We start from the raw sequence: 12,732 nt of genomic DNA, 5'->3' as shown, positions 1-12,732 counted from the left end.
CCCTGCCTCCCGGGCTGCCTGGCCTGCTCTGCCCGGATGCTGTTCCTAAGCCCTCCCACACAGATGCCCACCCTGCCTCATCATGCAAACCTCCGAGGAAGGAGACCACCGCTTCCTGGCGCAGCTCGTCCCATTGTCCTGCTGCTCTGACTTGGGAAGTTTCTCCTGAGTTTAGAGTTGACTTTGCTGTGCTGCAGTTTAAATACACTGCCCCGTGCCCTGCCCCATGACACCTCTTTCTCCATCCTCTTTGTTAGCAGCTTCTCAGATACTTGGGACCTGCTATCATGTCGTCCGTCCATCTCCCTTTCACCAAGCAAAGCATCTCTAGTTCCTTGTTCCTACATCATACAGCTCATCCCAGCCCCTGCGGGGACTGTTCTGTCTGCCTCCTCTTCCTGTTGATCCCCCCCATGACATCGTTACTGTTCTTTTCCTCCTTTATCTTCACCAAATGCATGGACCAAGCCTGCCGCCCTCTTCCCCTGGGGCCTGGCTTTGACACATAGTGCAATGCCTCCTCGTTTCCCCTGTGCCTGTCCTGGAGCAAGATGTGCCCCTCTGTGTTGATGGGAATTAGAGTCCACCCTGTCATCATTTCGGTGCAGACTACAGCCTCCGGTCCCTCCTGCTTGTTCCCCCTACTCCCTGCGTCAGCCTGTTCCACAGGATCGGCCCTGTGGCTTCTACTTAACCTGCAGCCGACTCTTACACCCAAGATTTCTTCCTTCTCTGTAGCTGGCAGCTGGGCATTGCCGGCACATGAATCCTTGTCGTTAGGCCTGAAAGGTCCTTGTACTTTACCCCATGAAAATGCATTTCATTTCTGTCACATCAGCCTTCATGCTTCCCCATTCTTCCTGTGTGGTATTCCAGTCCCCAGCTACATTGACAGTGTCTTTGTGCAGGGCTTTGAGGTCCCTTTCCACTGTGTTTCTGTGAGTCTGCCACCCATCATTAGCATGCTCCTCTGCTGTGTCGCCGCCACTCATGACCGTGCTAATCAGGGTTGGTCCCAAGGCTGATCCTTGAGAAATACCACTGGGACCCTGCTGCCAGGCTGCTAGCTGACATTTCAGCACAGCCCCTCGGGTCTTGCCCAGGTGCATTTCTTTCCCTGCTTTACACTTCTTGTGCTGATCTTCTCCTGCTTAACTTCTCATTTCCCATGTGGCACCACATCAGGCTGTCCATAAGGCTGATTTACCACATTTCCCTTCTCTAGAAAATCCAGTATCTTATCAGAAAAACACTTAGATTAGTCTGGCATGAGCTAACTTTGCTAAACTTGAGTTGCATTGTATTCCCTTCCTGTTTACCGCTAGATCTTTAATTTATTCTTTTTTATTGTTTGCTCTAAAGGCTTGCACACTGCTGAAGTCAGACTAACGGGCTTTGGGTTGCCCCTTCTTAAACATAGGTACTATGTTTGCTGTTTTTCATTTCTCCACTGCTGCCCCCTGTTTACCAGATCCATTAAAAGTCCTTGTGGCTTGACTTGCAGTTTCTTATTCCAGTTCTTTCCCTGTTCTGGGATAAGATTGTACATTGCCCCTGGCTACAGTGCATGCAGCTTCTTGAGTCTCGTCTCCACCTTGGTCCTACCCATTTCCATACCCTCGCTCCCATTAGGCAGCCCACCCTCATCCCTGTTCTCAGCATCCTCCTCCTTACTGAAAATGGAGGCAAAGCTTTTGATAAACTCTTAGATGATAAGAACATCAGCACGGCCAGACTGGGTCAGACCAACGGTCCCTCTCGCCTGGTAGTCTGTCTCTGACAGTGTCAGAAATAGATGCCACAGCGGGAGAGCATTGGACTGGGTATCTCCAGAGTGATCAGTGCCCTCGCTGGTATCCACTATTATTGTTTCAGAGCTGCCAGAGCAAACATCTCCAACCCTTCTGTTCGCTAGCCATTATAGAGCCATCATCCGCAAATGGATCCAGTCCCTTGTGGAGCTCTGCCTTCACCACCCCCTGGGGCAATGAATTCCCCACGTCAACTACGGGTTGCATTAAAAAAGTGCTTTCTCTTGTTAATTTTAAATTCATCTCCTACTCATTTCCCTGGGTGCCCCTAGTTCTAGTGTCCTGGGATGTGGTGAACAACAGGTCCCTGTTCCCTTCCTGATTATCTCCAGTCTCAACCCACCTTCGCTGCGCAGCAGCCCCATTTTTTATTTAGCTAAAGACCCTTTTGCTGTTTGTTTTAATAACATCTGCAAGGTAAAATTCAGCTTGACTGTTAGCCGCTTTCATTGTATCCTGACCTGCCCCGCGTAGCTTTCTCTGCTGATCAGGTCCTCTTTCCATTCCTTCTGGGCTCTTCGCTTACATTTAATGCCCTTATTCATCCTGTATGTCTGGAGCTGTCCCATGTTCATTTTTCCCGCACTTGGAGATGCAAAGTCCAGGTAATTATTGTACCTTTGACTTCACTACCTGCTACCCCTCATTTTTCCTGTTTGCCCTTTGGAAACCTTGGTTCCTTGTGGGTTTATTTATTCATCCAGTCTGGATTAGCATCCATGTTGTCTAGGTTGTTTTCTGTAACCAGCTCTTTATGATATCCTTGCTAATTGCCAGTCCAGGTCTGAGGTAGCGTCACGTCTCACTGGTTCTTCGCTGGAGAAGTCTGATGTCAGCTGGCACATCCGTGACTGTCTGGGGCCTAGCCCTGCTGGTAGCGGTTGCTCTCCTGTCTCTAGCTGGGACGTTGAAGTCTCCTGTACCGACGCAATACTTGTTTCTGTAATGAGAGGGTGCGGTGGTGGGGAACTGCTTCTCATGAGCTGCTCTTCTCTCCCACAGGAGCTGCATGGTCAAACGAGCACAGAGAAGTTCAAAGCCACCCACGAGGTGCGTCCTGGTGCGGGGGCTGGAGTGGGGGTTTTGATCCTGGGCCGTGGGAGGACAGATTCTAGTATGGCGGTCATGGGGCACGGTGGAGGGAGGCTGCAGATACGGAGCAGAGATCAGGGAAGCAGGGTGGGCACATGTTGAGGAAGCGGGCATGGCACAAGGATGCCTGCCATGGGGGCTGGCTCTAGGGAAGGCAGGCAGAGGGCATATGTCGGGGATGCAGGGCATGGTCTCAGTCACTGTCACACCATTGTGGTGGTTGCAGGTGCCATCACCTGGGGAGCTGCACAGCCCCGAGCAGCGGTCCTTCCGCGAGAGGCAGAAGTACTTTGAGATTGAGGTGAAGCAGCAGCAGGTGGAGAAGCCCCCGAAGCGCGTCTCCCTGGTGGGGGAAGACGACCTGAAGAAGATGAAAGAGGAGGAAGGTGCGATGGAGTCACAGCTGTGGGGGTGGGGGGTTGCACCCCTGGGGCTAGGGTCCTTCCTGCAGCTCTTGGAGGGGTCAAGGAATCTGACCCCTACACCCGACATCCTGCACCCCAGCAAAGGCCAGCAGTGCTGGTGAGATTACAGTGAAGTGTTAACCAATTGCCGTCATAGATTCATAGACATTAGGGCTGGAAGGGACCTGGGAAGATCATCGAGTCCAGTCCCCTGCCCCAAAGGGCAGGACGTCAGCTGGGGTCATAGGATCCCAGCAAGATAAGCATCCAGTTTTCTCTTGAAGGCGTTCAATGAAGGCGCTTGAACCACCTCCGGTGGCAGGCTGTTCCAGACCTTGGGGGCTCGGACAGTGAAGGAATTCTTCCTTACGTCCAGCCTGAAACGGTCTTGCAGGAGTTTATAACCGTTCGACCTTGTCAGCCTTGCAGAAGCTTGAGACCAGCTTTAAAATCAGGCACATGGAGCCCTTCTTTGTCCCTTGGGCTTGAGCCCTGCGGGGTTATGCCCTCACCTTCCCTCCTGAGATAGGAAGGTCCTTGCCCCATGGGGCCTGCTTGTCAGCTCCGTCCCTCGCCTGGGGCCCTGCCTCCTGGGGCCCCTCCTGGACTGTCCCTTGGCGCTGGTGTGGGCTCTGCTGGGGCAGGGTCCTACACACTGCTTCTGGCCTGGGGGCAAAACCGCCTGTGAGCCCCTGTTGGTCTGGCCCTGATGTGGGGGCCACATGTTGGCTGCCGTGTGTGTGTCACCTCGCGAGGGCCCTGGCCCAGGGAGCAGTACAGGGAGTGCAGAAGATAGTGGGTCTCAGATCACAGCCATAAAGGGAGACGGGAAAAGCCCTTGTTACTGAGCGGACGGCAGGGTGGAGGGAAGGAATCTGTGCCTGGGGTGCCAAGGAGCACCACGTCCCAGGAGCGGGCTCAAAGTAGGGGCAAAACTTGCCTGCAGAGGATGAGGGAGGCCCTTAGAGAAAGGGGCTGTAAGGGCCTCTCCCCGCTCACCGGGCCCCTCTCATTGTGCCAGCCCGCAAACTGCAGCAGAAACGGGCCGTGCTGCTGGAGGAGGAGGAGGAGGAAGAGGACGTGGGGAAGCTGACGCCCGATCTGAGCACACAGTCCACTGTCATCATCGAGGGTGTGGAGTACAAGATCGAGCGGCTGAACGGCAGGAGCCCACAGTCCCCCACAGCTCGGTAAGACGGCTCCCGCTCAGCCCCGTGCCAGCAGCTTTGCCTGTCCTTGGGCAGCTCCTCTGTGGGGAGCACAGGGCAGGCAGGTCATTGCCAGCCCTAGTTCTGTCCCAGGAGAGGCTGCCAGCTTCCTGCCCACGAGTACACGGAGCCATTTGCCTCAAACCTCTGCCTGGGCACTGAGCCCATGCCAGCTTTGCCATTGGCCTGCCCCTCGTTCCCGGCTCTGCCGGGCTCTCCCCAAGATGCGGCTATCTTGGGACGGCTGGTCTTATTCTGTGCTGTGCAAATGCATGTGGCAGGTGTTCAGCTGAGCACAGCCCGGCTCAGGGCCTGTGTAGTCCCCTTGCCTGATCCTTTCCTCCGGGCCTGTGTGTCTTCTTCTGCAGGCACCTTGGTCCTCTGCGTGACCAGAGCCCCAGGTGTGTGACCTCCCAAAGACTTTTCCCTTCTGGTCCCTGCCTGTGCTGCCCCGGAGCCTGCCCCAGTCAGATGGGACCAGAGGGGACAAAGAGCCCCTATGCCAGGATCCAGAGCTGTGGAGCCTCATTGCCAACTTGCCTGAGGCCTGGGTCCCTGCCTCCGTGGGAGAGGGGTGGTCCGTGTTGTGCACCCATGGCAGCGCGTGCAGGCCTCCAGTCCCAGTAGCTCCTGTGTGTCTTGTTCCCAGGTTTCCCGAGGCCGCTGAGAACAGCAGCTCCCAGAGGAACTCGCTGGAGGAGGGTTTCAGGCCTGAGCAGAGGCCCAACTCCATGTCTGGGTAAGACTCAGCCCGGCCCAGGGGCTGCCAGGCAGTGGTGCCAGCCCTTTGGCCTTCAGCAGGGTGGGGGCAAGGTCTAGGGGAGGAGGGGCAGTGGTGATGCCTTGCCTCTCCCCACAGGCTTAGCCCTGTGTACCCGGGAGCTGGGGGTGAGCCGGGAGCACCCGTGCGCACAGCCAAGGCCGAGCGGCGGCACCAGGAGCGGCTGCGGATGCAGAGCCCGGAGCTCCTGAGCAGCCAAGACAAGGAGCTGTCTCCCGCCGAGCGCCGGGCGCTGGAGGCAGAGAAACGAGCCATGTGGAGGGCGGCCCGGTGAGTCAACAGGAGCCCACAAGACAGGCAGGGATGGGCTGGTGTCTCAGGGAAGAGATGGGAAATGTCTAGAGAGCCCTGGGCCTGGAGCACTCCCGGGTTTTCCTCCGATGCTGCATGCCCACCTCTGCCCCTCTGAGCACACTGGCTCCAGCAGGTGCTGGAGGGCTGGTCTCCACATTCTGCCAGCCCTCGGGGGTTTTGCTCCTGCGGACTGAATCGGGTCAAATCACATCTGCCCCCAGCTCAGACACTCTTGTGTGACAGTGCAGAGCCCAGCTCATCCCCCATGTCCAGCCTGTCGCACAGCGCAGCGCAGCGCAGGGCAGGGAAAGGATCAGGTGGGCAATCAGAACGGGTGGAAGGGAGAGTGTCTCGCACGTCCCAGCTGCCCCCAGCCATGGAGCTCCTTGCCACAGCATGAGCCAGGGCAGTGGCCATTCAAGCCGTTCACGCGAATGCCTCAAGTGAGCCTAGACAGTCGTTGTGGAGGAAAGTGAGCCCCTGCCATGGGATGCAGGGCGGGCAGGGGTCTGCTGGGTGGCAGGACCAGGCCCCTGCCATTGCTGGCACTGTACCATGTGATCCCTCCATTTTGGTACGTGAAAGCTTTCCCCTCTGCTCCGATCGAGAGGTGAAGACCTGATTCCTAGCCGAACATTATCCATGGCCCCATCCTGCAGCTCGAATCACCCTGCTTCTGCTTCTGCCCTGGTGCTGTCCCCACGTACAGCACCTCCAGCCATCAGGGTCAGTGACAGGCTGCTCTCGCCTGCCGCTGCCACGCTCCTGACCCCTTCCTCTGAGGGACCTGACGTGGGGCACGGCTGGGACAGGAGCTCCGGGGCCAGCCTGGTGAGGCCGTGCCGCGGAGGTGCTGGCAGCACTGCGGACGGGAGCTGCTGGGACCAGTGAAGTGCCTGTCGCCTGCCCCTGCCGCAGGTTCCCACACCGCTCTTACGGCGTCCTTTCTGGTCCAGCCTCGTGGCACTGTGATGTCCGGCCAGCTGCCGGAGGACAGGGCTGCTCCTCTCTGGGTCTCCTTCGCTGTTCGAGGGGAGGGTTTGAGATGCAGGCACAGCCCCAGCCCTGGTTCTGCCAGGACGCAGGGCCCTGTCCGCATCTTGCACTTCCGTAGAGCAGCTCCCACCTCGCGTTGTTCGCTCCGGCTCCTGGCTCTCCTCTCTTGCTGCTGGCTGTCTCTCCCCGTGTTTCCATGTCATGACTGATTCAGGCTCCCCTGGGCCTGTGCGGGCCGAGCAGCGGCACCCCTGAGGCTGCAGCACGGCGGCCAAGTGGGAAGGAAGTTTTCTGAGGGTTTCAGTTGGAGTTGAAATTATTTTAAACCTTTTCATATAATGCAACAGTTCTGTGTCTCCTCCTTTTTAGCTCCTTCTAGACAATTCACTGAAAAGATCGGAAGAAACTGGGTTATTATACAGCAAAGTTATAATCAATGGCAGTGTCTGGATTCGGTCTGCCTTGCTCGCAGTGGGCAACGGGGCCCCGGAGGCGGCAGGCTGCCCTAGGGAGGCAGCAGGAGGAGGGGAGCACTCCTTCCCCTCCCCGCGCCGCACTTCCCTGCCACAGGCCTGGGCACTGTCCTAAGAGTGTGGGAGACTGAGGCAGGCCATGGCTGGCAGGCCCCAAGCAAACCCTGCCCTCCCCGTGCGGCCTGTCCCTGACCGCCCTGTCCCCAGGAGCAGCCTCCGTCCCAGCACAGGCAGAGCGGGAGGACGAAGCCAGCAGGATGCCTGGTCTCTGCTGCTGCCACCCCCTCCCTCGCCCAGGCAGGTCGCACCTGCCAGGGAGCCCAGCCCTCGGTGCTGAGCGGGACTGGGGCTCAGGCGTTTGGCTGGCAGCGTCTCGCCCATCTCGCTGGCCTGTATTTCTTATGCTGCTGGTTGGTTGCTCCTTCTAACTTCTCTCTTCTGCTTCTCTCCAGTTCTGTCTGTCTGTGTGTGTGTGTGTGTGTACATGGGTGTCCTTCATGCGTACTGTCTCTCCTCCTCCATCAGACCTCCCTCCTTGCCCAGGGGTGCCCTGTCAGGACACATGCCCATGCCCTTGTTCCCTGTGGGACTCCCCTGTCCTGGTACGTGTGCCTCTGGGCGGCTGCGTGTGGAAGGACACGGCCCCAGCCAGGGCAGAAGTGCAGCATGTCCCAGCAGGGCGTGTACTTCCTGCCCACCCGCAGCACGCATGTGCCCCATTAGGACAGCCCCTCCCTGGTGTATGGCAGTGCCCTCTGGATACATGCACACGTGTGCTCACACGCTCTAGCATGTGGCACGCACACAGCCCCCCCCGCCCCGTGGGTGCTTGTCCTCCCTTGCAGCCTCCATCCCAGCTGGCAGGCACAGGTGCACGTGCGCACACACTCGTTCCCACCCTGCCCGGCTCGCACTCCTCCCTGCACAGTGACACCGCCCCCATCTCCCACATGAGCCCTGCCCAGGGCTCCCACGCCAGGGCAGGTCTGTGTAGGCCAGGGCAGGTTTCCCAGAATCATCCCCAGGTTCCTGTGCCCGATGCCTCTTGTGCTGGCTGGGCGGAGCAGGAGCCGAGCCCGTGCCAGGCCCCCCAGCCCCCTCCACCGGGGCACGTGCCAATCTCTGTCTCTCTTTCTCTCCCTGCTCTCGCCTGCTGTGACGTTCATCACCATCATCTCCTCCTCCTCCTCCTCTCCTCCTCCTCCTGCTCAGCTCCTCCGCTCTTGAAGACAGTATTAAACAGTACGAGCAGGATCTGGCCAGGAAGCTGTACCAGTCCCGGCAGCGGGTGCCTGCTCCTGGGGCCAGGCCGGCTCAGGTGCTGAGCCCGGTGCAGAGTCACGCCACAAGGACCCTGGGGCCAGGAAGCCAATCCAGGTGTGCACAGCCCGTCCCCCCGGCTGCATGCTCCCGGTCTGAACGCCCGCAGGGCCTGCGGGGAGCAGCTCCCGCGTCCATGCGCTGGGGCCGCCGCTCCTGCTCCTGCAGCCGTCTCGCCTGCGAGGGGCACGGGCCAGGACGTAGCTGAGGGGGCAGGCGCTGCTGAGCCCTGTGCCTGTGCTGTGCGCAGCTCTGAGTCCCCACGCACCAGGAGGGTGCGGGGCACAGAAGCACAGGGAGAGCTCGGCCCCCGAAGCACAGGTGGTTCTCCCCCTCTTCGGCCCCGGGGCCCCTGGCACGCTCTGAGACGCCCCCAGGAGCCCTGCAGCACCTCTGCAGGGTGATTGCATTGGCTGGGAGGAGGCCCAGGGCCGGTGGCACCGAGTGCAGCTGTTGTTGCAGTGCCCCCCACCCTGACAGCCTGTCTGCTCGGGACACGCGGAAGACAGGCCCGTCCCTGGTTCATCCCGGGGCCAGGGGCTGGCTGCTGGAATCGCCCGCAGTCGTGTGCTATGAGGAAGTGACTGATGTCTTCTCTCTCGCTTCCCGAGGCAGCATGAAGTCCCTGGAGCAGGATGCCCTCAAAGCGCAGATGGTGATTGCCAAGTCCAAGGAAGGGAAGAAGCGCAGCACCCTGGAGCAGCTGGCAGAGTCGCCTTCCCCCGCCCCCACCCCATCGCCAACACCTCTGGAAGGTACTACGTGGTGACACCGTGGGCTGGGGGGGCCGGGGGTCGCCGCACCTCAAGGGAGCAGCTCAGGGCTCGCTACCCTCTGCACACTGGCCAGGGCTCCCGGGTGCTAGCATGGGGTTGCTGTGGGCCGGTGCTCCCGTCACCCAGACGGGACACGACAGGTGGTCCTGCTCACCCCAGACTTGGAGAGGTTCCCCTGTGGGCGACAGCTTTCTGCAGCAAGGCAGGGGAGCTAAGCCATCCCCTGCCTGGAGGAGCAGAGGCCCCTGTGCACGGACCGGTGCTTGGGCGTGGGGTGCAGAATGTGACATGGTCTCTGCTAACCGGCAACTCTGCCTCTTCCACAGATTGCAGCCCCAGGACCGTCACCTCGCCAGGACGCCTGGTATGCGATGCAGGCACTTGTCTTCTCCCCATGTATGAGCCTGGGATCCCTGCTCCTGAACCCGCCCGGCCCTGAGAGAGCAGAGTGGCTCTTACTGCCAGGCGGGGCCTTCCACCCAGAGCCTTGTGCCAGCCCAGTTCTGGGGCGCAGGCAGCACGAGCCGGCCGTGGCCGCGTCAGCTCAGCAGCACTGACCTGAGAGCTGATATCGAGCCCCAGATTCCCATTCCCCACCTGTGAGCTCACCCCTTTCCCACCTTCACTTCCTTGCCTCTCTCCTCCTCCAGCTCAGCCTCTGCCCTCTGCACCCCAAAGGCCTTTCCCTTCCGAGACCTCGTCATTCCTCCCCTGGTTTACACGATCTCCAGCAGCTTTAGTCGAGACCAGACGCGAGAGACAAGTCTTGGCCCAGAGAGCTCAAAGTCTAATAGCCAGGACAGACAGACAGAGGAAGGGGAGCAGATGTGGAGAGAAGGGGATGGGATGGGCTGGCCCCAGTCTCGCCACAGGGCAGGCGCGGGGCTCAGGCCAGAAGTCCCTCTGGGCAGGGCTTTCCCGGGAGCTGCGATTCTGCTCCAGTCCTCGCCACTTCCGTGGAACCCGCTGCATCCGCCTGCTTTTAGGGCACCTGTCTCTCGTGGGCCCTGAGGAGCAGCAAAGGGATGACGTGAGCAGCAGGCAGGTGTCCGCACAGCACAGACGTGTCCCCGCCACGTGCCCCGGCCCCTGCGTTGCTGGCAGCGCGCTGCAGCCCTCCGCTGGCTGCTGCTCTCTCGCTCTCACTCGCTCTCTTTCTCTCTTTCTCGCCCTCTCTCCTCTCGCCATCCCTTCCAGTCCATGTCCGAAAAGAAGTTTGACTACCGGGAATTTGCCGCTATTCCTTCTTCCAAACCCGTTTACGAAATCCAGGTACAAGCTGCATGCTGCCCTTGTGTGCCCAGCTGCCAGCACGCCCGCCGGGCCTGCTCGGCTCTGGTGGGAATTCCCTCGCCCACTCACCTAGAAAAGCCTCTCTCGGGGTAGGGGTAGGGGTAGGGGTAGGGGTAGGGGTAGAGCTGAGGGATTGTGGGTATAATGTCTTTGGGATGTAGCAGGATTATGGTGTGCGGCACAGGGAAGCCCTCACTCCCTGCGGTGAGATCTGGTGTCTGCTGACAGTAACAGGACAGAGTTCTGTGACACGGGCACGCAGCGCTAGGACAGGAGACTGCCGCCAAGGCCTGTTCACGTGGGAGGCAGCGCTTCCTCGCGGCATCGCGCTCTCCCGGCAGGCGGTCGGCCCGAGTGTGGAAGACTTCAGCCAAGTACCAGAGGCCTCGGTTTTTATAAACGCTCTTGTGAACACACAGCCTTCACCTGTCTTGCTGTTCCGGTCTCGCAGCACCTCAGGGAGCTCTTGGGGACTCGGGGCAGAGGGACAACGCTGAAATGAGGCCGCCTAGGACCGACGGCTGCCCTGGAAGCAAGCGAACCTCAGGAGACGAGAACAAACACGAGGACACGAAAGCCAAGGGGTCAGTCGCCCTCGTGGAAGGGGAGCAAATGCCACTTCGCGCCCAGGCGCAGCTGGCAGCTTGCCGAAGAAACCGGCACCGCCCATTGAAGCCCCAGGACTCGGTCCCCTACGAGGAGCTGAGGTGGGGTCCGTGGGCCCCAGCACTGACATGCCCCCCGCTCGCTGACAGCAAGAAGCAGCTGGAGCCGAAGCAGCTCTCAGGGCAGACCTGCCTTATTTTCCTGCGTGTGCGCACCCCGACTAAGTGACGCACTTTCCTGGAGAGCAGCTTTTGTAGCCGGGTCTCTGAGGAGGCCGAGGGAGCGGGCGAGTGACCCTGTCCACAGCCAGCAGCTAGAGCCCTGCGCGTAGGTGTTACTTCCCTCCTCATCCCCCTGCAGAGGTGGGAACTGCTGGTACCCTATTCCCTTGCTTATAGTGGGGGTGCATAGGGAATGCAAGAAAATACGGAAGTCCTTTCATCCCTGCTGTCGTGTGTCGCCAGCGGCTGCTCGTTCCTGATGGCTGCTTTGGGCGATGTTGGACGCTGTAGTAGGTGCTGGGGGCACCTCCTTTGCTTTTGTGGCCCTGTGTCGCAGCACTGAGTGCTGGACGGGAACTGGGGAGCCATCTCCCACATGCCTCTGCTACAGGGACCTGGCCCCTGCCTGCAGGACCAAAAGGCCCAGGTGCATCCCTGGCACAACCAGCCTCAGCACCGTCCCCCTTGGAGACTACAGCAGCTTCTCTGTGCTCAACCCGCACGGTTGCCCGCAGGTCACGGTTCCGGCTGCTCTGATCGGCGATGACGGCTCTCCCTTCCCTGCGCCGTGTACGCACATCTGTGGAGCGCGGTGCTTGGAGAGGCTGCGTGCGCAGCTTGGGGAGCGTGGCCGGACACCGTCCCCTGGCAGGTGCGTGCTCCCCGCTGGGCAAGGGCGCAGCCCCAGCACCGTGGCACTCGCAGGCCACAAGGTCCCCAGGAGCTGTAGTGCAGCGAGGGACAGGAGACCTTTTGTCCCACCTCCAAGGGGCCAGGAGGACGCCTCCCCCTGGCCTTGTTCACGTGGCTTCGTGCGCCGGGAGAGGAGCTGCAGCCTTTGCCAGATGCAAGCAGGAGGCCACGCGACGTCCATGCTGCCTCTCCGGCAGCATCAGCAACCGCAGGGCTGCACCTGCCGCAGGTTCCCACAGACACGGTTTCACGTCGCAACTCCCTTCTGCCCGTGTGTCCAAAGCACCGCGTGGTCTGAGCCTGAGGGATCCGTGGATCAACAGCACAGGGCCACAACTGCCGCCTGCGCACGACGGGCTCAGCTTGCATCAGCAGGAGACGAGGCTTCCTTGGCCTGGCCAGGGCTGTGGAGCTGCCTGCTGCCGGGCTGAGGCTCCCGCAGGCCCCTTGGCATTTCCGACCCACGTGCAGAGGCTCCTCCTGCCTGAGCAGCCGCTCAGCAAGGGCTCGCGGACAGCTGCAGTCGCCCCCTGCTCACACGTGGCCCTCGAGCGCTGCGTGGGAGAGCCCTGGGGCACAGCTGCTGGCTGCTCGTGGCCAATGGCCCAGTGCCATGGCCCTGGACCACGGGGCCCAGCGTGCGCTGGGATGGCCTGAAAAGTATAGACGGGTACAGCCTGCCGCTACACACAAGAGGCTTGGCCCGTACCGCGCCAGAACCCGTGGTCCCCGCTGGGCACCAGGGACAGCGCCAGGGGTCGGGA

The 12,732-nt window shown here is 60.4% G+C and overlaps 1 protein-coding gene across 12 annotated transcripts in view; it reads left to right on the top strand.

Moving 5' to 3' along the window:
* The window catches only part of SCRIB (scribble planar cell polarity protein), a 119,517-nt gene that overhangs the window by 100,546 nt on the left and 6,239 nt on the right, over nucleotides 1-12,732 (top strand). For 8 of the 12 annotated variants that reach the window (XM_059723582.1, XM_059723585.1, XM_059723580.1 and 5 more), the window contains 9 exons: nucleotides 2,814-2,861; nucleotides 3,130-3,289; nucleotides 4,329-4,497; nucleotides 5,165-5,254; nucleotides 5,375-5,566; nucleotides 8,272-8,436; nucleotides 8,995-9,134; nucleotides 9,482-9,519; nucleotides 10,353-10,427. In XM_059723582.1, the coding sequence (XP_059579565.1) occupies nucleotides 2,814-2,861; nucleotides 3,130-3,289; nucleotides 4,329-4,497; nucleotides 5,165-5,254; nucleotides 5,375-5,566; nucleotides 8,272-8,436; nucleotides 8,995-9,134; nucleotides 9,482-9,519; nucleotides 10,353-10,427 (1,077 nt within the window). The remainder of the gene's footprint in view (nucleotides 1-2,813; nucleotides 2,862-3,129; nucleotides 3,290-4,328; nucleotides 4,498-5,164; nucleotides 5,255-5,374; nucleotides 5,567-8,271; nucleotides 8,437-8,994; nucleotides 9,135-9,481; nucleotides 9,520-10,352; nucleotides 10,428-12,732) is intronic. The other 4 variants (XM_059723587.1, XM_059723586.1, XM_059723581.1 and 1 more) reach the window with 3 other exon arrangements.

The sequence above is a fragment of the Alligator mississippiensis genome, chromosome 3 (genome assembly GCF_030867095.1).
Source record: "Alligator mississippiensis isolate rAllMis1 chromosome 3, rAllMis1, whole genome shotgun sequence".
Taxonomy (NCBI): Eukaryota; Metazoa; Chordata; order Crocodylia; family Alligatoridae; genus Alligator; species Alligator mississippiensis.
Note: the sequence above shows the minus strand (reverse complement) of the source record. Positions and strands in the feature narration are given on the sequence as shown.